The sequence below is a fragment of the Acinonyx jubatus genome, chromosome A2, assembly GCF_027475565.1.
Source record: "Acinonyx jubatus isolate Ajub_Pintada_27869175 chromosome A2, VMU_Ajub_asm_v1.0, whole genome shotgun sequence".
Classification (NCBI taxonomy): Eukaryota; Metazoa; Chordata; class Mammalia; order Carnivora; family Felidae; genus Acinonyx; species Acinonyx jubatus.
Window position 1 is genome coordinate 143100316 of NC_069383.1, and position 18456 is coordinate 143118771.

Sequence of the window (18456 nt, forward strand, 5' to 3'; positions counted from 1 at the left end):
CACTCCCCAAGAGCCCTACTCAATAGAGCAAGAGGAATAAAACCCAGGAAATAAGAATTTGATGTGTCATTAGGCTGCAAACAATACTGAACTCATTCAGCAAGTTTCCAGTTATTGCTGGGTGTGCCTCAGCACCAAATCCGCTGGGCTTAGTGAGGCTGGGGCTGGGGCTCCGCAAACCCCGTTTCTGCTTTGCCAGCTGTTTCTGGCTAGGCTCTGCCAGAAGGGCCAGCAGGGGGAGGCTGTAAGGATGCAGGAAGGATGTGGGACTCGTTCCCTCCTGTTTGGTTCCTGTTGGCTTCTGGTTCCCAGCGCCATGGCTCCAGCAAGGCTCCTTGCCCCGGGCAGGGACAGCTCATTCCAGTAGCAGTGAACAAAGCTAGTTTACAGTTTTCCTAACACTCACTAAATCAGGTCCATTCACGTCAGAGACCCCAGCACCCGCTCCACAAAACCCTTACCCCCCTCCAACCAGTGTGCCCTTCCCAGGGGTCTCTGTGCGAGCCCCCCAGGTCCTCTCCTCTCGACTTCTAAGTCTTACCTAAAAACGTCTCCTCTTCCCTTCCCCTCTCCTGCTTGCCACCACCAGCTGTGGGGTAGCATCTGTTGCCTGACATTGCTACTTCCATGACATCCTACACTTCTCTTTTTGCCCTTTGTGGTCAACAATTCTTAACATGAAGTTCTCTCTGTTAAAATGACTGGCAGGCTTCTGTCCCTGACTGGACCCTGCCTGGTCCACTGGGAACACAACCGTGTTGAGTGGCATTTCTCACTATGCTCCAGTGTGGACAGTCTTCACCCGTTGAGCCACAGAGGGGTTCTAAGACCCTCCTAATTCATCAAGTGTGGTCTGTGAGCTGCCTATCAAAATGTCAATTCCAGGGCTGCCCCTACAGAGAGTGGGACCCAGGAAACTTTTTTTTTTTTGCAAGTGCTTCCAACTGCCAACCCTCCGTTTGGACACACAGGTGTGGAGATAGTCTGACATGAGTCAGGATCAGAGACTCCCGGGTTCATAGCTGTGCACTCTGAGCAAGTGATTTAATCTCTCTGAGCCGGAGCTCCCTCACACATAAGATATGAGTGGCACTAGGAGTATCCACCCATAGGGCAGAGATAAGAATGAAATGAGCAGAAAAGTATTTGACTCTGGGCCTTGCGTGGGGATGGGCGGGGACGGGGGGGAGGAACAGGAAGGAATGCACACTGTCCCCTACCTGCCTTGTGAAGACAGCGGTGTCCGGGTGGAGGCCAAGACCCCAGTGCCAAGCCCAGGAAAAGGAACAGCACTCGTAGCTGCAGGGACAGTGCCCATGAGGCTGTCTGAGTCCCTGACATGAAGTGATTTTTCAATGGCTGGCACCAGCCATGCATCAGTGGGCCTCGTTCCCAACTTGTCTCGTCATGTTCTTCTTGCTGGAGTCACACGATGTCTAATACCAGCAAAAGTAATTAAAAATAAACCGGGAGACAGCGAACCATTTCAACCCTTCCTTCAGCAGCAAGGAGGGCCCGCGTGAGCTCTTCCCGCAGAGACTGAAAATGCCTTTTCCTGTCATACCGTTGACTGCCCACGAGAAATGAATGTTCCTGCTATTTTCCCAAGACAGCTTTAGGATTTATCACCCTTGAAAAAATACAGCAATGACACACACTGACCCAAAACTTTCAGACCAAAATGCGACTTCAGACAGGGAAGGAGCGAGAGATGGAGGGAGGAAGGGAGGAGACAGAGAAATGTAACCCTCCCAACTGAGCCTTGAAATAGAACAGATGAGGGACACAGGGGAATTTTGGAACATTCGAAAGAAGTTAAAAAAAAAAGTCTACTACCTGCCTATTACCTACTGCCTACCCCCACAATGACATCAGTTATGATGAGCAGTCAATCCCAAAACTGTATACCTAGCCAGGTCCGTACCTCGTGCACCGGTTCCCCATATGGTAGTCAGCACTTTGGAAAACAGCTCACGTCTGTCCCTGTTCAAGAGCCTTCCGTGGCTCCCCACTACCCTTGGATCACAATCAAAACTCTGTACTGTGCCCATAGAAGCCTGGAGGCGCTAACACCTGCCTGTCCCGCCTGCCTCCCCCATGGCACTGCCCCCATGCCCACCAGGCTTCAGCCACCTGCTCTTTATCCAGTTCCTCATGCACGCCCAGCTTTTCCTTTGCAGGGCTGTTGGAAATACTGTTCCCTCCACCCTTCCCTGCCCAGCTCCTTTTACTCACAAGTGCTCTCTGTAGGGAGACCTCCCTTGGTCACCCCATTCTCTGTTGCAGGCTATTGTTTGTCTCCTTCAGAAAATGCATCATGGATTCTAACAACTGGTCTTTTTACTTGTTTGTTATCGGTGATCTGTTATCTGCTCTCTAGGATCTGCCTGGAGCTGTCACGTCAGCCCCTTGCTCCTGGGCTCTGGTACAATGGCCTGGGACATGGGGGGCTCTCAGTACACATCTGTTGAATGAAAAAATCTCGACCCCACCCCCACCACATGGCTACTCCTTTCCCTTTACTGCCCTTGCCACCCTTAAGCCCCCACAGTAATCTGGTTCTGTGGTATGAGGGACAGAGCTGGAGTGCAGGTGGGTGGGGACAGGAGGAGCACCTTGAGACCTCCTCTATGAGCAGTATGGCCCAAACTCCTTCCCCAGTTGCTATGTTTTGGGTAAACCCCTTCTCCTCCTGACCAGCTCAAAAGAAGACAAAGAAAGAGCTTTGTAAAATCACTGGAAAGTCAGAAACGGAAACAATGTAGTTTAGGAAAAAAAAAGAAAGAACAAAAATTCCTTCCAAGTTGCTTGAGACTATTTAAGGGCTGGGTTCTTAAAAGGATAAGGCCTGATTCAGCTCAGAAACTCTGCTCCCCAGAGTGGCACATGTCCCGTGGAAAGATAAGGAGGGGTGCTGGAGCTTTCCAAAACCCCCCTCAGAGCCACTAAGACAGAGCTAAGCCTTCCAGCATCTCCTCGAGGCCACTAGGATATGGCTGGGTTGAGGCTTCAGCTTCCGAATTATGCCAAGGGAGGGAGGCCTGGGGCAAAACCCCCAAAAGATCTCCTTCTTGGGGATCTTTGTGACCCCAAATCAAAGGACAGTGACTTCTAACAGTGTTTCCAAAAGAGTTCCAAAGCCAGACCCCCAAACTGTTCTGTGATCAAGAGCTTCCCTTGGACCCCAAACCAGGAGTCATGTTTGTCCCACCCCTCCATGCCATCCCCACCAGGCCACCAAGGATCCTCCACGGCCCCTGAGCCCTGGTCGTCTCTCTAAGGGCCTCAGTGCCACTGTCCTTGCTTTTGTCCTGGACGTAACCGATAATAGAACACATAGCACCCATAACTGAAATAGCATTCACCTTTGAAATTCTTTATAAAGAGGAAAATCATTTAGTTTCACCCAGACAGCTTCGTCGTGAGGCCACACATTTCCCATCCGCTTCTCCTCTGCCTGTAACCTCAATGGGTGGTTCTGTGATCCCTAAATCTCTAACATTCTGCAGACCACACCCCCTATACTTGGGGATGGGAAGGCCAAGGAAATGAACTTATTTTCTGGGTGACAATGTGTGTGGTATGGACAGCTACTCCTGGGACCTATGGTTACTTTGTTTTGCTTTCCCCCTCAAAATGTCTGCATCCTGGTTCAGGGTACAGCCTCAGCGCTCAATGCTGGGTTGACATCCCACCAAATGCTAGTCATGGAACCCTGAATCATTGGGTAGCCTCAGTTTCCTCCTTTGTATAAAGGGGATACAACAGTACTCGCCTCTTGGGTTTCTGTGTGAATTAAATACATGTACACCATTTAGAATGGTGTCTGATGCTTCGCATTCGGTGAGAATTCGCTCTCATTAGCTTTGTTTACACATTTCGGCACAGGAAACCAGCTGAGGGCACGCTCTTATTGAGGACGATTCAGGCCCAGGGAAGCAGATGAAGCATCCTAATGCTGCCTGCGCTTCTCATCACAGACCCAAGCGAAGGACAGGTCGTGCAAGGATTTCTAACAGGCACAGAAGGGTCACTGGCCCTCCGTGCACCCCCAGGAGTTCCGTGCATGACCACTTCACCTACAGAAGAAGCGGGTTGAAATGTGGTTTGTTATGTGGCAGCTGCAGCCAAACATCCCTCCGGGGGTATAACACCAAGCAAATAGAGCGATTAGCCTCTAAGCAGGTTGATTTTGACAGGGATTCCAAGGATCCCATTTTATTTGGATTCGGGGAGTCTCTGGCTTGCTGGGTCTCGGCAAAGAGGGAACGTGATTCTCTCCAGGGTGTTGCCATTGTTACTCGAGTGACATGAAAGCTGTGACACTGCCATGTGCCCCTGTCACCAGCAAAACAGGGTTCAAGGGGAGGTTAAGTCTGACATGTATGGAGATCCCACATGCTGGGCACTGGGTCCGGCCCCAGGCTGCATGCCTGCAGCTCAGCCCCCTTCTGAATGGGCCCATCATTGCATCCTACACTCCAGCCCTGGTGCAGCACTGACATAAAAGGGGAAAACCAGAAACTGTTCAGGACAGAAAAGTAGAAAGCATGGCTCCGAGCAGAGGAGACACCCCACAGCACAGAGAGCGGTATTTGCAATCAAGGTTTCCATCCCTCTGCCATTGATTAGTGCAGTTATTCAAGTGGAAAAAAGCAGTGGAAAGGAAGGGGAAAGCCACCACGACCATCTTCTGTTGGTTAGCCAATGCACGGATTTCCAAAGGCATCTCAATGACTGAACAACACACTTAATAATGTCCTTAGATCAGGGGTTGGCAAACATACTATACTCTTAAAGGGCTCAACAGGTCTTCTGATAAGATTAGATTCTTTAAATCAGTTACCTGCCATTTTCTTACCCATTCACTCTGTCTTATGCATCAGGGAAGGAAATGATAAATCATTCGATGACCTTTTTTTTTTTTTTTTTTGGTTCACTTGGAACTATATAGGTGGCAAGTATGACCATTTTTCTAATTTAAATGTAGGCAGCTTTATTTCTTGAGCAGGTCCTGCAATGAGTCCCTTCCACATTGAAGAGTTCATATTTTATTCCAAGTATGTAAGAGCTGCTGTTAAGCTGCTAACCAATGGATATTAGGCAAAAGTAAATGGCACTCAATAAATGAATAAATAGCTCCTCATTTCCGCTCTCAGAAATAAAATGCTGGCAAGGGACACATTGCATGGACAATCATGATGCTGTCTTCAGACTCATAGTTAAATCACCAATAACACATTCCTTCTTCCAACTCATTCTAAAATGTTTTATTAAGCAGTTGCCTTGAGCAAGGCCCTGGTTAGGCAGTAGTTTTAAAAAATGACACCCATTGCGGTGCCTGGGCGGCTCAGTTGGTTAAGCGACCAGCTTCGGCTCAGGTCATGATCTCGCAGTTTATGAGTTCAAGCCCCACGTCGGGCTCTGTGCTGATAGAGCCTGGAACCTACTTCAGATTCTGTGTCTCCCCCTCTCTCTACCCCTCCCCTGCTCACACTCTGTGTCTCTCTGTCTCTCAATAATAAATAAACGTTTAAAATTTCTTTAAAAAATGACACCCATAAGTGCCCTCCTAGACTGCTCCCCACTTCCTTCTGCTTTCCCCTTCTGGGAACCCAACTGCCATATTGTAGTCAAGTCCAGGCTACTGCACTGAGGGGAGTGGCCTCACAGTGTGGCCCTGGAGGACTAGCCCCACATGGAGAGAGAAGCCTTCTGGAGAAGAACCGAGACAGCCCCGCCAAGCTCCCAGCTTCATGCAGCTTTAGCAGTGACTCTACCTGACACCATGGAGAGCAGAATCACCATCCGGTTAACCCACAGAATTGCAAGAGATAATAAATTGTTATTTTAAGCCATTAGGTTTGGGGATATTTTACAGTATTGCTATGATAAATTATTTCCTTTCCTTTTCCCCTTCTCCTCACCTCTTCTGTTAATTCTCTATTGCTACATAACATATTACCGCAAACTTAGTTGCTTAACTCCACATTTGCAACCCCACAGTTTCTTTGGGTCAGCTAAGCACAGCTTATCTGGGTCTTCCGTTCATGGTTTCACAAGGCTTCAGTTAAGGTACTGATGGGGCAGTGTTTTCATCTGGAGGCTCACCTGGGGAAGAATCTGGCTCTAAGCTCATTCAAACTGTTAGCAGGAATTATTTCCTTGTGGCCATAAGACTGAGGGCACGGTTTTTTGCTGGCTGTTGGTTGGAAGATGTTCTCAGGTCCTAGAGGGTGTCCTCAGCTCCTTGCCAATGGGCTTCTCCAAAAGCTGCTTACTTTATCAAACTGCCATGAAGAGTCTCTGCCTTCAGGAAGTATCCGGTCACTCTTTAAAGATTTTCTGTTAAGTAAGGCTTACCCAGGATATCCTTTTTGATTAACTCAAACCAACTGACTTGAGACCTTGATTACATCTACAAAATTCCCTCACCTTCTTATATTCTATTGGTTCGAAAGTAGTCACAAGGCTCACTCATATTCAAGGTGAGGAGATTATACAGGGGGTAAACACCTGGAGGCAGGAATCATGAGACCACCCTAGGGTCTCTATGTCACACTTCTCATCAGGGCTGGGACATGGTGCATGGTGGTGGCACTGTTAGGAGATACAGAATGTGTCCCCAAGGACTCACCAAACCAATGAAGATGAAAGATAGGCCTAGAGGTAATTATCATGCTGGACATGAATCTACACTTCCCTAACAACAATCCTGAGGGAGTCTGAAGTTTAGGACTCAAGCAAAGACAAGATAACCTCTCAGGAGAAGAAAAGAGGGAAAGCTCGGGGCAAACCCAAGACAAAAGAACAAAGCCCCAGAAGCTGGGAAATACAAGCCATGGCTGGGAAACAGCAACTACCTGTTAATCCAGAACTCCACACCTGTGGGCATGTAACACACAGGAGTGAAGTGGGCTGCGTGGAGATGACAGAATGGAGAGGTCATAGTCAAAAGCAGCACGCATCTGAGGGGGCCATCTGAGGGGGCAGCCATTTCTCAGCTCCAGCCATTTTTTTTTTTTTTTTGCTATATGAGAATGTTGGATCCAAAGTGCCAAGTATACCCCTTTATGAGAGAAACTAAAACTTTAAAATTTTACATACTCTCTAAAGGAGTAAACATTTTAAAGTTTGTTTGTTTGTTTGTTTGTTTGTTTGTTTATTTATTTAGAGAGAGAGAGAGAGAGAGACAGAGACAGAGACAGAGACAGAGAGAATGAGTAGAGGAGGGGCAGAGAGAGAGGAAGAGAAAACCCCAAGCAGGCTCCACACTATCGACATGGGGCTCAAACTCACAAACTGCGAGATCATGACCTGAGCCGAAATCAAGAGTCTGGTGCTTAAATGAGCCAACCAGCCGCCCCAACTCTCTCCAGGTTGATTGATTGATTAATTTGTTTTTATTTTTATTTGTTTTTGAGAGAGAGAGAAAGAGACAGAGCATGAGCAGAGGAGGGACAGAGAGAGAGGGAGACACAGAATCCCAAAGACTCCAGGCTCTGAGCTGTTCAGCACAGAGCCCAATGCAGGGCTTGAACTCATAAACTGTGAGATCATGACCTGAGCTGAAGTTGGATGCTTAGCCAACTGAGCCACCCAGCGCCCCCTACAGATTTTTAAATGATGATCAGGAGTTGGCAATTTTTTAAACAAAGTATGAGTCAAGAAACACATACCTGTGCACTGGATTTGCCCAAAGGAGCAGGTGCTTATAAAATAAGCAGAGGGAACAAAAGTATCCCAGCCCACAGCAGAAGCAAACACTGTTCCTCAGGCTGTTTCCTATGGTAGCTGCTCCCCAAGTGTGCAGCATCCACGTCACCTGGCAATGTGTGAGGAATGCTCATTCCCAGGCCTCAGCCAGCCCTACTGGATCAGAAACTCCTGGCAGGAGGTAAGCAATGCATGTTGGAATAAGTCCTTCAGATGATTCTGATGTTTGCTCAAGTTTGAGAACCAGTGTCTTATGGGAAACACCTTCCAGCCTTAAGATCATTTTCCTCTAGACTGGGTCAGAAGATGGCGGCATAGGAGGATGCTGGGCTCACCGCGTCTAGCTGGTAACTTAGACTCCACCTACACCTGCCTAAATAACCCAGAAAACCACCAGAAGACTAGCAGAATGGATTCTCCGGAGCCAAGTGCAGACGAGAGGCCCACGGAAGAGGGGCCCCTCCCGAAGCGGATCACCTAAGGATAAGTGAGCTGAGCCTGCCCCTCCCGCCCCTGTGCACCTTGCCGATCCACCCCAGCTAATATGCCAGATCCCCAGCACCACAAGCCTGGCAGTGTGCAAGTAGCCCAGACGGGCCACGCCACCCCACAGTGAATCCCCCCCCTAGGAGAGGGGAAGAGAAGGCACCACCAGTCTGACTGTGGCCCCAGCGGTGGGCTGGGGGCAGACATCAGGTCTGACTGCGGCCCTGACCACCAATGCAAGTTATTCAAGACAGCACAGGGGAAGTGCCCTGCAGTTCCACACCACTCCAGGGACTATCCAAAATGACAAAGCAGAAGAATTCCCCTCAAAAAAACCTCCAGGAAATAATGACAGCTAACAAACTGATCAAAAACGATTTAAACAATATAATAGAAAGTGAATTTAGAATAATAGTCATAAAATTAATCGCTGGGCTTGAAAACAGTATAAAGGACAGCAGAGAATTTATTGCTACAGAGATCAAGGGATTAAGGAACAGCCAGGAGAAGCTAAAAAATGCTATTAATGAGCTGCAAAATAAAATGGAGATGACCACAGCTCGGATTGAAGAGGCAGAGGAGAGAATAGGTGAACTAGAAGATAAAATTATGGAAAAAGAGGAAGCTGAGAAAAAGAGAGAGAAAAAAATCCAGGAGTATGAGGGAAAATTAGAGAAATAAGTGATGCACTAAAGAGAAATAATATACGCATAATTGGTATTCCAGAGGAGGAAGAGAGAGGGAAAGGTGCTGAAGGTGTACTTGAAGAAATAATAGCCGAGAACTTCCCTGATCTGGGGAAGGAAAAAGGCATTGAAATCCAACAGGCACAGAGAACTCCCTTCAGACGTACGTAACTTGAATCGATCTTCTGCACGACATATCATAGTGAAACTGGCAAAATACAAGGATAAAGAGAAAATTCTGAAAGCAGCTAGGGATAAACGTGCTCTAACATATAAAGGGAGACGGATAAGACTCGTGACGGATCTCTCTACTGAAACTTGGCAGACCAGAAAGGAATGGCAGGAAATCTTCAATGTGATGAAGAGAAAAAATATGCAGCCGAGAATCCTTTATCCAGCAAGTCTGTCATTTAGAATAGAAGGAGAGATAAAGGTCTTCCCAAACAAACAAAAACTGAAGGAATTCGTCACCACTAAACCAGCCCTCCAAGAGATCCTACAAGGGGGATCCTGTGAGACAAAGTACCAGAGACATTGCTACAAGCATGAAACCTACAGACATCACAATGACTCTAAACCCGTATCTTTCTATAATAACACTGAATGTAAATGGACTAAATGTGCCAACCAAAAGGCATTGGGTATCAGAATGGATAAAAAAACAAGACCCATCTGTTTGCTGTCTACAAGAGACTCATTTTAGACCTGAGGACACCTTCAGGTTGAAAGTGAGGGGATGGAGAACTATTTAGCTACTGGAAGTCAAAAGAAAGCTAGAGTAGCCATACTTATATCAGACAAACTAGACTTTAAATTAAAGGCTATAACAAGAGATGAAGAAGGGCATTATATAATAATTACAGGGTCTATTCATCAGGAAGAGCTAACAATTATAAATGTCTATGCACCGAATAGGGGAGCCCCCAAATATATAAAACAATTACAAACATAAGTAACCTTATTGATAACAATGTGGTAATTGCAGGGGACTTTAACACTCCACTTACAGAAATGGATAGATCATCTAGACACGGTCAATAAAGAAATAAGGACCCTGAACGATACATTGGATCAGATGGACTTGACAGATATATTTAGAACTCTGCATCCCAAAGCAACAGAATATACTCTCTTCTCGAGTGCACATGGAACATTCTCCAAGATAGATCACATACTGGGTCACAAAACAGTCCTTCATAAGTATACAAGAATTGAGATTATACCATGCATACTTTCAGACCACAACGCTATGAAGCTTGAAATCAACCACAGGAAAAAGTCTGGAAAACCTCCAAAAGCATGGAGGTTAAAGAACACCCTACTAAAGAATGAATGGGTCAACCAGGCAATTAGAGAAGAAATTAAAAAATATATGGAAACAAATGAAAATGAAAATACAACAATCCAAACGCTTTGGGATGCAGCGAAGGCAGTCCTGAGAGGAAAATACATTGCAATCCAGGCCTATCTCAAGAAACAAGAAAAATCCCAAATACAAAATCTAACAGCACACCTAAAGGAAATAGAAGCAGAACAGCAAAGACAGCCTAAACCCAGCAGAAGAAGAGAAATAATAAGGATCAGAGCAGAAATAATATAGAATCTAAAAAAACTGTAGAGCAGATCAACGAAATCAAGAGTTGGTTTTTTGAAAAAATAAACAAAATTGATAAACCTCTAGCCAGGCTTCTCAAAAAGAAAAGGGAGATGACCCAAATAGATAAAATCATGAATGAAAATGGAATTATTACAACCAATCCCTCAGAAATACAAGCAATTATCAGGGAATACTATGAAAAATTATATGCCAACAAACTGGACAACCTGGAAGAAATGGACAAATTCCTAAACACCCACATGCTTCCAAAACTCCATCAGGAGGAAATAGAAAGGTTGAACAGACCCATAACCAGTGAAGAAATTGAATCGGTTATCAAAAACCTCCCAACAAATAAGAGTCCAGGACCAGATGGCTTCCCAGGGGAGTTCTACCAGACGTTTAAAGCAGAGATAATACCTATCCTTCTCAAGCTATTCCAAGAAATAGAAAGGGAAGGAAAACTTCCAGACTCATTCTATGAAGCCAGTATTACTTTGATTCCTAAACCAGACAGAGACCCAGTAAAAAAAGAGAACTACAGGCCAATATCCCTGATGAATATGGATGCAAAAATTCCCAACAAGATACTAGCAAATCAAATTCAACAGCATATAAAAAGAATTATTCACCATGATCAAGTGGGATTCATTCCTGGGATGCAGGGCTGGTTCAACATTCGCAAATCAATCAACATGATACATCACATTAATAAAAGAAAAGAACCATATGATCCTGTCAATTGATGCAGAAAAGGCATTTGACAAAACTCAGCAACCCTTCTTAATAGAAACCCCCAAGAAAGTAGGGATAGAAGGAACATACTTAAAGATCATAAAAGCCATTTATGAAAAGCCCACAGCTAACATCATCCTCAATGGGGAAAAACTGAGAGCTTTTTCCCTGAGATCAGGAACACGACAGGGATGTCCACTCTCACCGCTGTTGTTTAACATAGTGTTGGAAGTTCTAGCATCAGCAATCAGACAACAAAAGGAAATCAAAGGCATCAAAATTGGCAAAAATGAAGTTAAGCTTTCACTTTTTGCAGATGACATGATATTATACATGGAAAATCTGACAGACTCCACCAAAAGTCTGCTAGAATTGATACATGAATTTAGCAAAGTTGCAGGATACAAAATCAATGTACAGAAATCAGTTGCATTCTTATACACTAATAATGAAGCAACAGAAAGACAAAGAAACTGATCCCATTCACAACTGCACCAAGAAGAATAAAATACCTAGGGATAAATCTAACCAAAGATGTAAAAGATTTGTATGCTGAAAACTATAGAAAGCTTATGAAGGAAATTGAAGAAGATATAAAGAAATGGAAAAACATTCCGTGCTCATGTATTGGAAGAATGAATACTGTCAAAATGTCAATACTATCCAAAGCTATCTACACATTCAATTCAATCCCAATCAAAATTGCACCAGCATTCTTCTCGAAGCTAGAACAAGCAATCCTAAAATTCATATGGAACCACATAAGGCCCCGAATAGCCAAAGTAATTTTGAAGAAGACCAAAGCAGGAGGCATCACAATCCCAGACTTTAGCCTCTACTACAAAGCTGTAATCATCGACAGCATGGTATTGGCACAAAAACAGACACATAGACCAATGGAATAGAACAGAAACCCCAGAACTAGACCCACAAAAGTATGGCCAACTCATCTTTGACAAAGCAGGAAAGAACATCCAATGGAAAAAAGACAGTCTCTTTAACAAATGGTGCTGGGAGAACTGGACAGCAACATGCAGAAGGTTGAAACTAGACCACTTTCTTACACCACTCACAAAAATAAACTCAAAATGGATTAAGGACCTGAATGTGAGACAGGAAACCATCAAAACCCTGGAGGAGAAAGCAGGAAAAACCCTCTCTGACCTCAGTCGTAGCAATTTCTTACCTGACACATCCCCAAAGGCAAGGGAATTAAAAGCAAAAATGAACTACTGGGACCTCATGAAGATAAAAAGCTTCTGCACAGCAAAGGAAACAACCAACAAAACTAAAAGGCAACCAACAGAATGGGAAAAGATATTTGCAAATGACATATCAGACAAAGGGCTAATATCCAAAATCTATAAAGAACTCACGAAACTCCACACCCGAAAAACAAATAATCCAGTGAAGAAGCAGGCAGAAAACATGAATAGACACTTTTCTAAAGAAGACATCCAGATGGCCAACAGGCACACAAAAACATGCTCAACGTCGCTCCTCATCAGGGAAATACAAACCAAAACCACACTCAGATATCACCTCATGCCAGTCAGAGTGGCCAAAATGAACAAATCAGGAGACTATAGATGCTGGAGAGGATGTGGAGAAACGGGAACCCTCTTGCACTGTTGGTGGGAATGCAAACTGGTGCAGCCACTCTGGAAAACAATGTGGAGGTTCCTCAAAAAATTAAAAATAGACCTACTCTATGACCCAGCAGTAGCACTGCTAGGAATTTACCCAGGGGATACAGGAGTGCTGATGCATAGGGGCACTTGTACCCCAATGTTTATAGCAGCACTCTCAACAATAGCCAAATTATGGAAAGAGCCTAAATGCCCATCAACTGATGAATGGATAAAGAAATTGTGGTTTATATACACAATGGAGAACTATGTGGCAATGAGAAAGAATGAAATATGGCCCTTTGTAGCAACGTGGATGGAACTGGAGAGTGTTATGCTAAGCGAAATAAGCCATACAGAGAAAGACAGATACCATATGTTTTCACTTTTATGTGGATCCTGAGAAACGTAACAGAAGACCATGGGGGAGGGGAAGAAAAAAAAAAGAGGTTAGAGTGGGAGAGAGCCAAAGCATAAGAGACTCTTAAAAACTGAGAACAAACTGAGGATTGATGGGGGGTGGGAGGGAGGAGAGGGTGGGTAATGGGTATTGAGGAGGGCACCTTTTGGGATGAGCACTGGGTGTTGTATGGAAACCAATTTGACAATAAATTTCATATATTGAAAAAAAAAAAGATCATTTTCCTCTCTCCTGAACCCATTTCCTGTATCTACGATCTTGAAGACTGCCCACTATGGCATGACAGAGTCCTCTGCTAAATATCTAATGTTCAGAATAACAGAGAAAGAGGACTGCTTAGACACTGCACATCTCCTCACTTTAACACAATGCTAAATCACACTGGGATCCATGCAAACTTACTGCGCTCAACTTCACAGACAAATCATCAAGAAGAGAATGTGCAGGGGCGCCTGGGTGGCTCAGTCGGTTGAGTGGCCGACTTCGGCTCAGGTCATGATCTCGCGGTCCGTGAGTTCGAGCCCCGCGTCGGGCTCTGTGCTGACAGCTCAGAGCCTGGAGCCTGTTTCAGATTCTGTGTCTCCCTCTCTCTGACCCTCCCCCATTCATGCTCTGTCTCTCTCTGTCTCAAAAATAAATAAACGTTAAAAAAAAAATTTAAAAAAAGAAAAAAAAAGAAGAAGAAGAGAATGTGCACGTGTATATATGTGAACACCATAAAACTCTCCAGAATGCAGCAGGAGGGATGGAACCCTGCTATGAACTTCTAATCACAGAAAAAGACTGTTTGGGGGTACCTGAGTGGGTCAGTTGGTTAAGCATCTAACTTTCGATTTGGGCTCAGGTCATGATCTCGCAGTTTGTGAGAATGAGCCCTGAGTCAGGCTCTGTGCTAACAGTGCTGAGCCTGCTTGGGATTCTGTCTCTCCCTCTCTCTCTCTCTGCCTCTCCTCCACTCGCATGTGCTCATATGTCCACTCTAATAAATAAATAAAATATTTTTTTTAAAAAGAAGACTCTCTTGTTACAAAAGTCAAATCTGCTTCTGCTTGATAATACTTTATAAGTCAATGAAGCTCCTTTAGGTAATGTTGAAACTTCCAGAATCCTGGTTCCAATTAATCCAAAAAAGCACCTGGTTGAAAGTCAGTATTGTATCTTTGGCAAGATATGTTGACATTTGTGTTTTGTCTGAAGAACTGTGACTTTGAAGCCCTCATTCTATGCCTCTCCTTACAAGTAAGGATATTCAAATACCAATATTATTGAGCAATTGCTATCCATCAAGTATCACCAAATGGGACAGATTCAGAGAATTCAGTATGTGAGACTTGTCTGATAACACATTTGGTCTTAATGAAGCTGCTTATGAAAAGACCCTCTCACTTTCTTATGTACGATGGTCCCAAATAAGTCAAAATACCCTTCAACATGTTATGAAACGTCATGGCACCAGCAAACATTCCACATGACTGCAAAATGTCTGTGGCCCTACCCATGTTTACTAGCACTGTGGCCTCCCACCCCGCCGGGCCCCTCGGTCACTCAGCCACACCTTACGACTGTGCATTAGGTACCGGCCACATGCCCAGCATCGTGCTGTATGCTCCAGGGGTGCACATGTATCCAGCACGTTCTTCCCTTCACATGACTACATCTATCAAGGAATTACCTGTGGCCTCCACCTATCCCTGAAAACCCTCACCTGAAATCCTACATCTAAAATCTCCTTGTCCAACACTGAACTGCCATCTTATACAAGGGCTAGGTTCTAAGGTAGTGCTTGTTGCGGGAGCTGCAATCAGCCACATCTATCCCTGGGCATCTCTTAAGCCTTATCACAGTCCCACATCCCCTGAGAAAGCCCAGCACAGCAAACGTTTCCTCCAGCTTCAGAAGTGATGGCTCTTTCTAAGGTTGAGCACCAGGAGAAGCAGTTGGCATCCATTTAGGGACCATGTTGTTCAAAACGTATGTATCTTTAAAATGCAGACGCACACTCAGTGAGGTGAGATGTCAGTGTTATCAGAGCAATGTGGGGACCAAGAATGACTAAGGGAACATGGGATGACACCTTGACATGTCACACTCCCTCAATGGCACACACTCTCTGGATATAGCTGAAGACACAGCGGTCATTTGTCTTCTCTTTCTTTTTGCCAAGTGTGTGTGGTTAGTTCGGTTCCAGGAAATTAAATACACAAAATAGGTAAAGTAGGACAGACTTGGTCTGAATGGTCTTACGCACTTATAGAGACAGTCACAGTAATGCCACTGGCTCATGGGACAGGACAGTGCCTCTGTGATACCCCTGGGATAGCACCTTCTCTGACTGGCCTTTTTCCTGTGAAAATCCCACCATTCAGGTGAGATAGAGATCACCAACTGCTAATCTGCTGATTGGTGCCCACTAGAGGAACTTATTAAAAACATGGATTACCACACCACATCCTTAGAAATCTTGATGCTGTAGGCATGGGATAGAGTACAAGTATCCAGAATTTAAAAGATCTCCCCAGGGAATTCAAACTGGCTAACAGCTTGAGGAATCTCTGGGTTTGGCACTCAGACACACCAAAAACATTAACATCCATCATGGACACCCTAACACATGGGTTCAGCAGATAAATAAATGTCAACTTGGAAAGCAAAGAAGGAATTAGAACAGTGTACAAGCTTTGACAAGGATGGGGAACAGCCCTGGGAGATGGAGAGAAGCTTCTGGGTGGTAATGAGGGTAATGAGGGTGGTGAACGAGGAGCTAGAGAAATACAGAAACACACAAGAGAGGACTGGGTGGCCGCCATGGCCAACTTCACCATCTATAGATGCAGGACTCACCAAGCAGCTCTGGGTCCATGAAAAACAAAGGTGCTGCCCACTATGGACAAAGCACGCTTCACAGCGAGTCTTTTCACTGAACACGCTGAATGTGTCTTTACAGATTTCTTCTCTCCTCCAAAAAAGTGTCATTTTGAAAACAAGGAAAGCTATAGTATTTGGCTTGGTCAACCAAAAACTACAAGCCTGAGAAACAGTAGTCTTTATGAGATTCAGTCCAGATGGGGCACCTACCCCTGGACAACCTGGGGGTTAGAGCACAACACAGATTCTCCATGGACCACGCTGCATGGCATCAGCACCAACTCACCTTCCGATCTGGCCAGTTGTACTTCGCAAAGATAGTGTCATAGGTGTCCACTGCCCCGTCGGTGATGAGCATGATGGCCTGGCTGCAGACACTGCCTTGCCCAGTATGGTTGAACTGCGGAAGAAAGAAGTTCAGACTGAAAAACACACCAGAGAGACTTCAGAGGCATGAGGGCTTGGGCTTGGGAAGCCTCTCAAAACAAGAGCTCGTTCTACCTCACCAAAACACAACCTACACCATAAGCTTCTCCCCACGCATTCACCATATTTGCTTTGACAAACTGGAACTAAATCCAGACGGCAGAGAGGATTTCTGAAACACACACGCAGGGTGGGAAGTGAGGTTCGAGGACACATAACCTCTCTTACCTTCAAGCACAGATACTGCCTCATGATACAAGCCCCAAAGGCACTGGCACAGTCACTCTTTAGGAACGCTTGACATGGGCAGAGCATACGTGGCTGGCAACATCTCTTTTAAAACCTGAATGAATCTGGCTTGATGGGTACGGACTGCACTATATAGTAAAATCAAGGAGGTTTTGGACACATAAAGTCAGAAACAGGCCAATTCAAACTAGAAGCCTAGGCATCCTTTTGTTAGGGTTCGTTTTAGGGGCGCCTGGGTGGCGCAGTCGATTAAGCGTCCGACTTCAGCCAGGTCACGATCTCGCGGTCCGTGAGTTCGAGCCCCGCGTCAGGCTCTGGGCTGATGGCTCAGAGCCTGGAGCCTGTTTCTGATTCTGTGTCTCCCTCTCTCTCTGCCCCTCCCCCGTTCATGCTCTGTCTCTCTCTGTCCCAAAAATAAATAAACGTTGAAAAAAAAAATTTTAAATACATATTTGTTAGGGGTGCCTGGGTGGCTCAGTCCGTTGAGCATCCGACTTCAGCTCAGGTCATGATCTCACGGTTTATGGGTTCAAGCCCCGCGTCAGGCTGTGTGCTTACAGCTCGGAGCCTGGAGCCTGCTTCAGATTCTGTATCTCCCTCTCTCTCTGCCCTTCCCCCGCTCATACTCTTTCTCTCTCACTTTCTCAAAAATAAATAAATAAATTAAAAAACAACTTTAAATATGTATTTGTTAGCAGGTAACATTACATGTTAGTTTATTACATATTTATTTTGTCACATATTAGTTTATTAACATATTATGTATAGCAGGCTGAAATTCCAAGATTATGCCCACTGGTGTGTAAGACCCTAAATTTCTTCAACTTTCAGTTTTACATGGCATTATAAAAGCTCCCAGTCTTTGTGAGTGGTAGACAGGGTGACCAGACTGGTTACCAGAGCTTAGTGTCCTTTCCTTGAATCAGGGTTGAAGAACTCCCTTAATGATTGCTATCAATGCTACAATTCAAAGCAACACCATGTCTGTTAAATACCCTATAATTCCATGACAATGCCGAGGCATGAAAATATACAAAAAGTCTTTAATTTTCAATAGTGAAAACTCCCACCATTATAGTTGGTGAAATGTATTCATTAATTCTAAATTAGAGCTGGGGCTGAAACATATAAAAATCCCCTCCCTTGTGTAGTTTGTATTCTATGTGGGGAGACATATAAAAACAAAGTAAAAAGTAAATTTTGTTGTATGTTGTGTGATAACAGCAATGCTAAGAAACAAAAAAAGAGAAAAGAAAGCAAAGTGGGGGGACAGGAAATGGGGAGGGGGCAGCTTTAGAAAAAATAGGGAAGACCTCACCAAGAAGGTGATGTATGAGTAGCACCTGGAGGGGGGAGTACCTGTGTGTGGGGGGGGGGCGTCTCAAAGAGGGCAAAGAGCATGTGCAAAGGCACTGAGTGGGCATGTTTGATCTGTTGACCATGGCACTGGGGAAGGATGGAGACTGGTCTTAGATTTGCTGCTGGTTCCTGGTGAGCCAGAGAGCTCAAGTTGAATGTTTAATGTCTAGTCTCTGTGCACTTAGAATTCTCATGTGGAGACTGAAATTGTGATTAGAGAAAACTATAACTAGCTGGATGAATAAATGGGTAGAAGGATGAATGAAAGGAGGGATGGATAGAAGGATG

At 45.0% G+C, this 18456-nt stretch overlaps 1 protein-coding gene across 7 annotated transcripts in view; it reads right to left on the reverse strand.

The window, feature by feature from the left end:
- The window catches only part of CACNA2D3 (calcium voltage-gated channel auxiliary subunit alpha2delta 3), a 1033852-nt gene that overhangs the window by 376642 nt on the left and 638754 nt on the right, over positions 1-18456 (reverse strand). For all 7 annotated transcript variants that reach the window (XM_053220354.1, XM_053220357.1, XM_053220355.1 and 4 more), the window contains one exon: positions 16421-16534. In XM_053220354.1, coding sequence (XP_053076329.1) covers positions 16421-16534 — 114 coding nt within the window. The remainder of the gene's footprint in view (positions 1-16420; positions 16535-18456) is intronic.